A 14,658-nucleotide genomic window follows, 5' to 3' on the forward strand; every position below is an offset into this window, starting at 1 on the left:
AAACAGCTTTTGTCAACAACCAGATATTAACAATAACGTATAAATGGAGATTGTTAACTGCGAAATACCAAAAGCTAGCGGTCAGAGGTAAACTATTTGATCTGAGTCAGTATCCCCCTCCTCCGCGGCTCACTCGAGTGTCGCTATTAAGGGACAAGTGATGCTGTAATTCGGAAACCGACCATCGGCTGCAACACATGATGGTCTGATCTTACCGGAAGTGACGTTTCATTATTTGATGACAATAACCAGAGCAGTGACCTGACGGTATGGGAACAAAGAAAAGCCTGTATGTATGATCACACAAGTCACATATTTCCGAAATACTTGTAATGTTAAAGTGTTTATGCTATATCAGGAAAATTTCTCAAAACAAACGAAAAGGAGACACGTAGTCACTTGAACGAGTCATTGCTTTGTTTCCTAAAAATATTGTTGACTCTGATTAACATTAACTATTGATGATCGATAAGTGACCCGGTGAGACTGAATGGCTTACACCTTTAAGTAAAGTAAATTCTGTGAACTTTAGTTGAAGAATGTCAAAGTAGTTTTTAGGTAAGATCCATGTTTCATTTTCTTTCCAAAGCCCTCAAGAGTTTTCAACTTGTCCGTGTCACCTTTGAAGTTAAGGTGTTCATGCCAACAACACACGTTGAAAATGCTGTTTCATTTGGTAAATCAGACGAAGATTTATCCGTGTTGTCTCTATAGTGCTATTGGCAAAATACCGTGATCATATACGTCTCATGGTATTCATAAAAGATAAGATATATTTGCGCCATGTGGCGAATGTTATTGACTGAAAACGCTTGACAACCAAGCTTACTACCTGCCTGAAGACGTTAGCTAAGTTACGACCCCTCAAACCTTTATCAAGCTCGTCAATGTCTTTCATTTTAACAAACGTTGAAGCTCTTAATACCATCACATGTATTTTTGCACATATGGCCGAGAAGACTCATCGCTCTGTATGTCATGGTGTTGAAATGTGATCGATGAGGTATATTCCAGTATGATGGCACTTTAAATGCGTCCGTGAGTAGCTGAATCACCTCTTCACATATGGCGTGTGGTTATTCAGTAGGATTTCTTTAGATTTTTTCGTTACTCAGAGGAAACGTAACTGAACACATTTACTCACTTGTGATTTTGAAAGTAAGTGAATTTCATTTATCCAAGCACCTTTGTGGCAAAGGCTTTTGAGATTCAACACATTTGACCTCTTCTGCCTTGACAGTAGGTCAGTGTTTTCAAATTAACAAACGACCAATCGAGTCAAGCAGTAGGTACACTGGTCTAGGCAGTGCAGAAAGTAACAGCTGATCATGTGAGCAAGATTTCATATTCATATTTTAATTATTTGATATTGAGTGTTGAATCAACAGGAAGTTTTTTTTTTATTAAATGTGTGAAAAATCTTTAACAGTCGCAGTAGCGTCATTACTGATACACGCAAATTACAGCCAAAAATAGACAATGACGAGGAAGCTTTTGAAGGAGATTATTTATTTGTCGACAAGGAAGATTTAGAAACAAAATATTCCTGGTCCTCGCCGAATAAAACGTATTTACCATCATATCAGTTACTGTGTATCAGCGTCTTTTGTTGTTTCAAGTATTTTTGTACTTGTTGGATTTAAGACAACAGGGCGTTTTTTATGTAAAATTGGACGTTATATGTATTGGTTATGTACCGTTTTCACCTATACAGTTTTTTTCAACAGTGATGTTTTACGTACGGAGACCTTGGGGTGTTTTTTGTGTTAAATCTGACGTTTGGTGAGAATATGATTTTTCCTTCTTTTTGCACTAGGTGGATCAGACATCAGGGCGAGTTTTTTTCTGTAGATGTGTTAGGTTTTCCCGTTGTGCGCACAAGCGAGCGTGCATAGTGTAAGCTATAACAAAATTCACGCGCCCACTGTAAGTTTTCAACACTTAAGAGCCCTGAATGACGATGATACGTGTATTTTAGTGCACAGGATATGTAGATTTAGGTTTTCCATTAAATTCTTAACAAAAGATTTAACATGATTTACTAGAAGAAAGGTTTTTTTTGGTCATGTGAATCACCAAATGAGAATATCTCTGGTGACAAGGAGACAAAATCAAGAACAGGAAGTGAATACAATATAAATGCTACACCGTTCCTAATGTAGGTTTATAGTTTAACAAAATTTTTTTTTGTATTCTGTTGTACGTTTGCTTTGACCAAGGGAGCCTTCATCTTCGCCTTATGTTATGAGGGTTAAAAAATCAAACACATACACAGGAAAAAAATAACACAGGCTAGGTGATAATTTTAAGCAATATCATATGAGCAGTTCTAACATCCAATGCTTGGTACTCGCTGACTACACTACACTTGTATATCAGGCGTGTTAACATCAGTGTGAAGAAATTCTTAAAAGTTGCTACAGGTCATGTTTTAATACTTTTTTCTTTTCTTTTTTTAAACATATATTAGTATTTAAATGTTGTTCAAGAACGAATTCATTCTTGGCCCAAAGAAACTTTATGATATATACGTGACATTATCAAGAGGAGATTTATTCGTACAATTACATAACTACGAGCTAAACTCAGTCCATGACATTGCTTCATGGATGATTGATTATCAGCTTCAGTTGAAACCAAATCGGGTATGTATATAATGATAATGTGGGTGTGTAAGTATAGCCGAGAAATATCGACAAATGAAATAAGAAATTATTACAAAAAACGAAAAAAAAGAAGCAAGACAGATGACTTAAAATTTCATAATATATTAACGATATAGGTTTCATTAAAATATTCCCAGACTCCAGAATGTAAATATATAAAGTGTACTTATGACCGTGGTTTTAGAAATGATAAGGAGATTACAAATCACTTTACAACTATTATCATCTTAAGGTACGCTACACTATTTCCGGTATAGTACAGAGCAAAATGTTACATACGTGACATAGCACGTGAGTTAAATGACACAAATAGTGTGCAAGTCTTGAAATTCATTTTATAATGTATGTGTTGATTATGATTATACATGAGATGATGATGATGATGATGATGATGATGATGATGATGATGATGATGATGATGATGATGATGATGATGATGATGCTTGTACAAGGGATGAAGATGATGCTTGTATATGGGATGATGATGAGGAAGATGATGATGATGTTGTTGATTGTACAAGGGATGGTGATGATGATGATGATGACTGTCAATGATAGGATGCATGAGGTGTACAATTGCTATGTTGTGTGAGGTGTGCAAGGTTGTTTATCTGTATGTTTAAAATGTTTTGAAAAATAAAAGAAATATATATATATATATATATGTGTGTGTGTGTGTGTGTGTGTGTGTTGTCACCCGTGTAATGACGGTACGTGTGCATGGTCTGTTTGTCACATTTGTTATGACGGTACGCATGTGTTGTCAATTTGCCACACGTGTAATGACGGTGCGTATGTATTGTGTGTTTGTTACACGTGTAATGACGGTACGAATAAATTGTCAGTTTGTCGCACGCGTAATGACGGTGCGTATGCATGACTGTTTGTCACACATGTAATGACAGTACGTATGTATTGTCAGTTTGTCACACGTGTATGACGGTACGTATGTATTGTCAGTTTGTCACACGTGTAATGACGGTACGTGTGTGTTGTCAGTTTGTCACACGTGTTACGACAGTACGTATGTATTGTCAGTTTGTCATAGGTGTAATGACAGTACGTATGTATTGTCAGTTTGTCACATGCGTAATGACGGTACGTATGTATTGTCAGTTTGTCACACGTGTAATGACAGTACGTATGTATTGTCAGTTTGTCACACGTGTATGACGGTACGTATGTATTGTCAGTTTGTCGCACGTGTAATGACGGTACGTATGTATTGTCAGTTTGTCACACGTGTAATGACAGTACTATGTATTGTCAGTTTGTCACACGTGTATGACGGTATGTATGTATTGTCAGTTTGGCACACGTGTAATGACAGTACTATGTATTGTCAGTTTGTCACACGTGTAATGACAGTACTATGTATTGTCAGTTTGTCACACGTGTAATGACGGTACGTATGTATTGTCAGTTTGTCACACGTGTAATTACGGTACGTATGTATTGTCAGTTTGTCACACGTGTAATGACAGTACGTATGTATTGTCAGTTTGTCACACGTGTAATGACAGTACGTATATATTGTCAGTTTGTCGCTCGTGTAATGACGGTACGTATGTATTGTCAGTTTGCCACACGTGTAATGACGGTACGTATGTATTGTCAGTTTGTCACACGGGTATGACGGTACGTATGTATTGTCAGTTTGTCACACGTGTATGACAGTACGTATGTATTGTCAGTTTGGCACACGTGTAATGACAGTACTATGTATTGTCAGTTTGTCACACGTGTATGACGGTACCTATGTATTGTCAGTTTGTCACACGTGTAATGACAGTGGGTATGTATGGTCAGTTTGTCACACGTGTAATGATGGTACGTATGTATTGTCAGTTTGTTACACGTGTAATGACAGTACGTATGTATTGTCAGTTTGTCACACGTGTATGACGGTACGTATGTAATGTCAGTTTGTCACACGTGTAATGACGGTACGTGTGTATTGTCAGTTTGTCACACGTGTATGACGGTACGAATGTATCGTCAGTTTGTCACACGTGTATGACGGTACCTATGTATTGTCAGTTTGTCACACGTGTAATGACAGTACGTATGTATTGTCAGTTTGTCACACGTGTAATGACGGTACGTGTGTGTTGTCAGTTTGTCACACGTGTAACGACAGTACGTATGTATTGTCAGTTTGTCACAGGTGTAATGACAGTACGTATGTATTGTCAGTGTGTCACACGTGTAATGACGGTACACTTGTGGTGTCTACTGAAATGTTGGTACATATGTGTGTGACACATCTAAAGATGGCATACACGTGTTAGCACATGTGTAGTGACGGTGCACGCGTTATTACGTGTACGCATGTGATGATACATATGTAGCACGTGTTTATGAAGTGACGTTACATAGTGCTGTAACAGAAGTTTGATATTTATGACAAAGTGTACGAGGATGTTTCTAGTCGGGGTATAACAGAAGGTAGAGACGAGAAACGATGACAGTCATTAGCCTGTTTACATCTACGTATCAATATACCAGCTACGGTGTATATACACTACGGTGATTAGACCTATCGATGTTTTTTTTTACCTGTACTCACCTTTAACTATCATGTGCCCCGTCTCACCCATCCAATCATTCGTTCAGAAGTTTCCAAACATCTACTTGTATTAATATCACTGTTTAACAAAATCCACGAAATTCTGTGGTTCATTTTTCTTTCCTGGTACGATCGTCACCACACCATTTTTACACCTGATGTGTATACACGCGTGGACTACTTACCACCTGGGAGACAGGTATATACCACAGGTAAATGTGTGTACTTATCTGTACAGGTAACTCCAGATTTTACAGTACAAGATTTGGCCTGCTTAGTGTGGGACCACTGATCAATGCAACAAAATCGTTTATACGGAACAACTGAAACGAAACTTCTATTCGCCTACGCCTGTCACGACAGGATACCTGTCTGTTACATAGGCCTACAATATATAACAGGTCTTAGTCTACAAAGATTTCTTTACTTAAGGAAATCCTGGTACGAAAGTTTCCTGTTTTTTTTTTTTTTTTTTCTATTACGTTCAAGATTTTTTTTTTAGTAATTTCTTAAAAAGTAGCGTATCAAAACACACAAATACATCAATAAAACGAAAAAGACAGGAAAAAGGAAAAAGAAACGGACAGATATGAATCACACAGCCAACATGTATGTCCGGCTCTTAGAGTAATGAATTTGAGTTTATACGGCAAATTCAGCATGAAATTATAATATCCCATAAAGTGAAGGTAATTTTTGTTTTTATTTTTTCTCCTCACTAATTTGCCAAATAAGTTAAATTATTGGTATACATAGCAAAACTGCATTATCTGTAAACGAATATGAGTATTTGACAAGGTTAGAACGTCATTTACTTCCGGGTGAACTCTACATTTGCCTTAGGACACAGGGCAAAAATTGACGTCACTAAACAGTGAGATATGTCTTCTGACCGCTTGTCTGTAAAGACCACCTGCCTATGAAGAAATTTGTCTACAGTGATAACCTGTATATAAGAAATACATGGTTGGAAAGGTAAAAAGATGATCTCTATGAACGCCGTCACTATGAAATTGCATTCATAGGGTTGTATTAACCAATGGGTCCGAATAAGGAAGGAAATAAATACTTAATAGACGTTTCTGTTCCGTGTATGAATGTGTAATATATTGTATATTCTCAGTGTGTATCCTCGATATTTGGTCTTACCAACCGAATCGATGTTTACACTTCGGTAAAGTCTGGTGTAGGAAGCCGGACCTCTGTGCACTTGCGGAAAATATTAGTGTGAATCCTCTGTTGCGTTTTTTATTTCTTTTAATTTTGTTACTTTATTTTTGGAAATATAGATATTTAAAATATCTCACAAAAATGTAATAAATGTATCGCTGTTTTGCCATTCCATCAGTTGTCGGGCTGTTCCGTCATTGCACTTTTAACGTCCAATAATCGACGATTATTGTTTTTAGGAGCGTAAACAAAGAAAATGAAATGTATTCAAAACGAAAATATGAGAATTTTCTTTCTTTCTCGTTGTTTACTGGTGTTCAAACTGCATTTTACATATCAGTAAACAACGAATAGATAAAAATCTTAAACAAAACTAAACAGAAAGGCAATGCGCAACCATTGCGACACCATTTTTGTAGTCATGGAAACGACGAATCGCCGTCAAAGTGGCTGTTCGACTTGACGGATTACACAGCCGAAAATAAAAAAAATGTATTTTAATGCAATCATCATCGACATACAACAGCATCATCCATAAGCATTGAATTGTCTTTCAGGCAAACATATCAGATTGTGCAATATTACGTTTGTCTACAAAGATGTCATTTATGACTTCCATAAACGCCATATCACGACAATTCATTACTTGATAAACTCGAAGCTTTAACTTTTTTTATAAAGGAATTCTTACAAAACGTTCACTTTAAATTGCCAGTTTTAAATATATTATGCTTTGGACAGCGGTTAGAGACAGCAAGTGTCTTTCAAAATAGGGACCAGAATTAGGTATTTGTGGGTGGAGTTTGCTTGTGGGATTATTTCATTGTGTTTCTGTTTTCCGTCTAGTACAATTGTGTATAGAGAGTTTCAGTCCCCGTGTGATACCAAGACTAGCCATAACGGAGACTGTTGAATTGTCATCAGATTAGTGAAATTAGTACCAGCAGATAGAAGACCGATCATGTTGTTTCTCTCTAAATGATCAACGATACGTCTGAACAAATTACACTGATTTGATGAATATTTCCTTATATCATTATTCCTTTCTAGCATACGATCAGCAGAGTTACTGCCCTTTATTATAAACTGTTGAAAAAGAGCGATTAATTTTGAATCAAAAAACTTTTCAGCACTTCAGAAATTAAAAAAAATGTAAAAATGTTTATTTGAAACGTCAATTTCTGGCTTCCTTTTATAATTTTCAATTGTTAATTCACTGCAAATTATGCAATTTGACTAGTAAAAAATGAGTGAAAATATCAAATTTTGTTATTATTATTTAAATTCCTCTGTAAAACCATAAATAAATGACTAAAAAATGTCATGTGACAGCATACAAATGAACATTCTTGGCCCCCATCAGCTGTTTAACTTATCGCTATACCATCAGACAGTGAAATGATGGGCAGTAACTCTGGGAGACTAGAATGTGACAGGAATTGGTGGTAGGTATAAAGTCCCAACTATATACATCAAACTTACGTATTATTCCATGAAACACAGAACATCTGAAGGTAATTTATCTTTCTTTTATTCACCATATTTCCAGGGAAATATTTACAATTGCAAATCTATCATAATGCTTCTTATCTTCCATTTTCACTTCAACCTCACAAAGAATCCAGGCTTGCAGAATACACCTGGGAAACATTATCACTGAGATGGGGGGAAAAAAGAAATGAAAATAATGTCATTCATTAAAGCGCATAATTATTCTCATAATCAACCCATAAATAACAAAATAATGAAATGAACATCTACACGTTTTTCCAAATATACAAACATTCCAGCTTAAAAATATGTTAGTGAATGTCTAATTCTGATTTTGAAAAACTATGCCAATATCTTTAAAGCTTCATCTGAACAAAAAAAAAACACAAAAAAACCCACAAGATTTGAAAATTTCATTTGAGGTGTTTTATCACTGCAGTTTGAACAAAGGCTCCATTCATTTCTGCGACTTGACAGAAAACAGATTGTTATAATAAAAAGTTGAGAGGTTGAACATTATATATCCTGTTTCTCTCCCAAGTCATCCACACCGATCAATGTTACACCTCGTACACTTATATATAGAACTTTCAACAGCCTGGTTCACTCACTATATTCACAATAACTCCATAAATTTCTCTTTTTGATACATGATGGTTTACAAAAGGACCCAGTTATAATAAAGATGTACAAGTTTTGTACACATACATACACACCAACAGACCAGAATTACTCTCGAGATGATTGGCATCTTCTGCACCATTTACAAATATATTACTCTATAAAAGTCAGTGTTCTTTAAGAAATGGGGTTAAATCAAATTTCTTACAAACCGAAATCAAGCACTTATAGTTTCAGGACACAATTAGAAAAAATGTTTAATTATTTGTATTATATTTATACTGATGTAAGATATGATGTAAAGCTGATGACACAAAAAGTACACTATTTAAAATCTCACAAATCTGAATAATTTTTATCAAATAGCTAAATACAACATCATTATACAGGCAGATTTTAATAGCAGCACTGACGACCTGCTTGGTCTCATTCAAAATCTCGGTTCAAGATACAATCATTCATCCTTATCAAAGAATATAATTAAAACATTCAAATCTCTCACTCTCTCATGCAAAATCACCATACTGACTAAGTCTAATTGATAAATCAACAAACACCTATTCAAGGACAAATATTGATGGAATATTACACTTCCTTCCACATATTTCTAAAATGCATATTCTAGTGTTTTTGCCATAAAAATATACCTTATTTTTTCCACACAAAATTGTATTTCGAAAGTTATTCATGCAGTTTGGCAAACACATGAATAGCTATTGAGTTGAAAATTTCATTTATAAATAATTCTAGTATATTCTGATAATAATATGACTGAAATTAATTGATGCAAACATCAATTTACCACAAAATAAATTCTATACTAAATGGTTTGAGTGATAGCAAGCCAAAATAAAAACTGACATGGGACTAACCAAAAGAAACCGGATTAATGTAACTTGTATGCTTTAAAATAAGTATTGAATTGTTTGAATGCCTCCAGAGGTATTACTGATAATATTTCTGGAATTAATTCTTTTTGCAAAATTAAATCTGCAAAATAAAGTGGCAAACTTCACACACTTTTTTACTTAAACAGGAAAACAAATTCTTTAAAAGACTTTTCAATCAATATATCAATCCGTTTTAATAGCAAATTATCAACAAGGTCAATGGATGACATGCATATTTGGAGGATGCTATAGATGTTTTTGTCAAAGACCAATTTGGTAGGGAATGACTTCCCATTAAAAAAGTTCAATCACTGCAAAAAATTTATCTTTACTGGTTTTTTGAAAGTTATGGAAGATTATCCTTATTATTTAATACCCTTAAAACTATATCCGAAAATAAATAACAAAATGTTATCTTCGTGATGAGTGGAAATGCTCACCCAAAAGGATTATGGATAATTGTTTAATTCTAGACAACATTCCCACTCATTCAATAAGTTTCTTGGCCTTGAAATAACGTCGTAGGTACAGCACTTGCCATGTGGCCAATCCAAGGAGACAACACATGGAGAAAATACTAAAGTACATCACACGTGAGTGGGTAGACTCTGAAACAGGAAAAGGCAACAAGTTAGAGTAACAGATTTGTGCTCCTCCTGGACACCGGTAAAGAGATATTCTATTACCTACAAATGCAGTCTTCCTTGAAGAAATCAAAAGGTGTTCATTTGTCTAAACACAAATTCATGTGGAAATTGTTTTGAGTTAAAGAAATCTAAGAGCAACAATTTTATTTTAGTTACAAATCTTTTATCACATTTGTAGAGCATGTATCCTACACATTTAGTCACAATTTTTCTGAACTAATCGAGGGCTATATAACATTCTATATGCTTTAACACTTACCATTTGTATCTCTCATTTCCTTCTCTCGTTCTTTCATATATTCAAAATCATCAACTATGGATTTTGAGAGATCCTCCAGTCTCCTCAGCTCTACTTCCAGAGGTTTCAGTTTTTCAGCCTTTGCTAGCTGCAAGTAGAATTTGTAAAATAGAAATCAGTAATTCAATGTTTTCTGCTACACAGTAAAGTCAGAAAATTTCTATTACGGTAAATTGTCTCCATGATAACATTATTTCCGATATGGTTTTTAAATCATTTTGGCACTTTCAATGAGCAGTTAAATACTTTGAGCTACAGATTTTTACAAATGCAGTTAAAATTCCTTAATAATACTTTTCAAACATTCAGTGTAAAATTTCTGAGAAAAATGTTGCATCTTTCTCAATAAACGGCAGAAATCAAGCTTGAAGATTGCTATAATCATTCATCCTATTTTTATTTGAATATCTCTTAAACATTTAAATGGCATTCTAGTCATTACTCTCTCTGGTATCATTTCATTGAAGAAGAAAATTATTTTATGTTTTGATGAATTAGACCTGGTTGCCAAAGTTATCCCAACTAATGCATACAGTTTATAATGTGAAAATGTGTAAAAAATAAATAGATGTCTACAATGGTAAAATATAAGGGTATCCCAAGCCATACCAACATTCACATTATCCATGCCATTACATCAACTGTATTGTTGATACCCTGTGTATATGTAGATACCCTGTGTATGTATAGATACCCTGTGTATATGTAGATACCTGGTGTATCTGTAGATACCTGGTGTATCTGTAGATACCTGGTGTATATGTAGATACCCTGTGTATATGTAGATAACCGGTGTATATGTAGATACCTGGTGTATGTGTAGATACCCTGTGTATGTATAGATACCCTGTGTATATGTAGATACCCGGTGTATCTGTAGATACCTGGTGTATATGTAGATACCCTGTGTATATGTAGATAACCGGTGTATATGTAGATACCTGGTGTATATGTAGATACCCTGTGTGGAGATACCCGGTGTATATGTAGATACCCGGTGTATATGTAGATACCTGGTGTATATGTAGATACCAGGTGCATGTGTAGATACCCTGTGTATGTATAGATACCTTGTGTATATGTAGATACCCTGTGTATATGTAGATACCCTGTGTATATGTAGATACCTGGTGTATATGGAGATACCTTGTGTATATATAGATACCTGGTGTATATGTAGATACCTGGTGTATATGTAGATACCCTGTGTATATGTAGATACCCTGTGTGTAGATACCCATTGTATATGTAGATACCTGGTGTATATGTAGATACCCTGTGTATATATAGATACCCTGTGTATATGTAGATACTCTGTGTGTAGATACCCGTTGTATATGTAGATACCCTGTGTATATGTAGATAACCTGTGTATATGTAGATACCCGTTGTATATGTAGATAACCTGTGTATATGTAGATACCCGTTGTATATGTAGATACCTGGTGTATATGTAGATACTCAGTGTGTAGATACCCGTTGTATATGTAGATACCTGGTGTATATGTAGATACCTGGTGTATATGTAGATACCCTGTGTATATGTAGATACCCGTTGTATATGTAGATAGCCTGTGTAAATGTAGATAGCCTGTGTAAATGTAGATACCCTGTGTAAATGTAGATACCCTGTTGTATATGTAGATACCCTGTGTATATGTAGATACCCTGTGTGTAGATATGCAGTGTATATGTAGATACCTGGTGTATATGTAGATACCCTGTGTATATGTAGATACCTGGTGTATATGTAGATACCCTGTGTATATGTAGATACCTGGTGTATATTATAGATACCCTGTGTATATGTAGATACCCTGTGTATATGATAACTAAAACATACCAAATGTTGAATGTTAGGGCTTGAAATCATGAGCAAAACACAACATTTGTTTTGTTGAACTTAATTTTTTTCAGTTATGTTCATATACACAGGTATACATACAGGAAGGTAATAAATATAACAGGGTCAAATAAAACCTCTCCTTTAAGGTTAGCAGATTCCATGGATCCCTATTGGATGACAAAACAGCAGTCAGAGGTATATGTGGTGCTGTTGTAAGACCATCCCATTGTAAGCTGTACTCACATCATCATAACTTTTGGCCTCGATTCCGTGCTTCATATCCAGTGTCACCTCTCTGTCCCCACCATGTCCACCTGTAAATCCAAAGTGTTTTCATGTCAATTGTTCATACATCAGTTATACAGAACTTCAGGCCTTCATACAAAAATATCTTTCTGTTTTTTCATGTATGCAACGAATCTGATCGGCTAAAATTATGCAACATCACAGAACACTGTAAAAGCATACAATATACCGGTAATGCTGTAATGTATCATTGTCAGAGAGCAATTTGATGGAAAAACATGTGATTAGATGTAGACCAATCATTTTCTTATACAAAGTCATGAGTCTCACCTCCAACCATCTTTGTCTGGAAGCAAACTTCAAACATATCATATTCTTCTGTTGTAAAGGCAAACTTTCCTTTCTTAGCATCATCTTTAGTATAGAGTATGTGGCCCTTGGAGTCTGTAACCTGGAAAACAAATGGTAACAACATTTATGATTTATAACAAAATGTGTTTGTAACAATGGTTAAGATTTACAACAAATGTGTTTCACAAGCATATTCATGTACCCATTTATGATTTATAACAAAATGTGTTTGTAACAATGGTTAAGATTTACAACAAATGTGTTTCACATATTCATGTACCTTAAAAGTTTAATCCAACTTATATACATACTATTCAGGAATACAGATAAGAACATATAACAATATGAAAAAAAAAAACATTGGGAAGAGTTGATTTCAGTTTTGAGGACCTTGGGCACCTGGCTTTGTTCATGATTTTGTTAAACAAAAGCTATTGATGGCTATTGAATAAATACTTAAATTAGTCTTATGCCTTCAGAAGAGCCTAAATTTCTCAATGTTGTTTACATGCCTTTTCATGTCTCTTCCTGACAAGCAACTCATTCCTGGGACACTTTAAACTTTAAAATTGCAGTTCTTATTGCTTAATTAGGAAAAAAGTCACATGACAGAAAAAACTACAACAAACAAATATCTCAAAATCAAATGCTAGCACCATTTATCTTAAATATTAGAATTTTTCTTTGAACCCCAACAGTTTAAACTGAAATCTTTTTCAATAAGGTATTGTATTATCAGTGTGGCTTAGACAAAAGCAAAACCGAAGTTGAAAGAATGTCAAAACTAATGGAACTTATTTTTCATCGGGTACAAATGAGCAAAGAACTAGATCTATAGGCACAAAAACTGAATTTCTCAACTAATACTGACATTCAAAAAGCTGATAAAGAAACACGCAAAACATCAAACAAGCATCATTAATATCTGAATAATTCTTTAAAGCATGATTAAAAAAGTCTGTATTTTTACACTTTTAAATGACCTAGTTGAGATTTTTTATTGCTATTCAAATCATAACATATGAGCTGAGATCTATGTCTCTCTCTCTCTCTTATTTTGATATGAGTACCTGTATGGACAACTCTGAACATCTGTCTCAACAGGTCAAATAATGATGATGTGTCACCTATAAATCTAATGTTTTTAACCGAAGTAGCCACTTTACACACTAATATCATAATTAACCAGGGCTATGACAACAGTCTCTCTAATAATTCTATAAATCTTATCACGAGTAATAAAATTACATAAAATACACATGCTTTTTCATGTTATGCCTTTTAAGGGGGAGCTACTTTTGTGTTCACTGTTACTCATTGAACCGGTATCATTGACGATTCAACTGAACACGTGCATCAAACATAGGACAAAGATGGATTTGGCCATACAGTTGAACAAACAGGCATACATATTCAGTCTATATATCATTAAATCATCGAGTCATCCCTTAAAACAATGATCGTTCAACGCAACAGTCTGTAGTTTCGTGTTTACCGTGAGTGTTGCTTTCTGACCCGGTGCGTCTGACAGTTCATAATCGCCGGTCACTAACACATCCTTGTGGATCTCCTCTCGTAAACATTTTTTCGCATTTGCAGGCAAATGGAACATTAAACAGTCAATTGAAGCAAAGCAAAGGAAAGTCAAAACACAAGTTATCTGAGTTAGATCCATGTTCATTGCTGTTTTCTGTGGCCAGCTTTAGTAACGCACGTTTGTTAACGTGGCATTCGGTAAACTCCGGCAGCTGTCGGCATCGTATCCGGTTGCTACGGAGAAAATAAAAATTAATTCGAATTGTTTTAATGATAGGTAAAACACATGCATCACGAGTAAAAAGTAGTTCTATAGACAGATGTCAC

General features: G+C 34.9%; 1 protein-coding gene across 1 annotated transcript; it reads right to left on the reverse strand.

Moving 5' to 3' along the window:
- Positions 1–7,919: 7,919 nt before the first annotated feature.
- On the reverse strand, positions 7,920–14,516 carry LOC132543603 (transmembrane emp24 domain-containing protein 10-like). Its single transcript, XM_060207117.1, has 5 exons — positions 14,291–14,516; positions 12,775–12,895; positions 12,442–12,512; positions 10,314–10,440; positions 7,920–10,015 (listed from the first exon to the last, which is right to left on the reverse strand). Exons 1-5 carry the CDS (start codon positions 14,474–14,476, stop codon positions 9,894–9,896), a joined length of 627 nt encoding a protein of 208 aa, XP_060063100.1. The 5' UTR covers positions 14,477–14,516; the 3' UTR covers positions 7,920–9,893.
- Between the last annotated feature and the right edge of the window lie 142 nt (positions 14,517–14,658).

Source organism: Ylistrum balloti, unplaced genomic scaffold (genome assembly GCF_031769215.1).
Source record: "Ylistrum balloti isolate Yb309-2 unplaced genomic scaffold, AGI_CSIRO_Ybal_v1 Utg369758, whole genome shotgun sequence".
Classification (NCBI taxonomy): domain Eukaryota; kingdom Metazoa; phylum Mollusca; class Bivalvia; order Pectinida; family Pectinidae; genus Ylistrum; species Ylistrum balloti.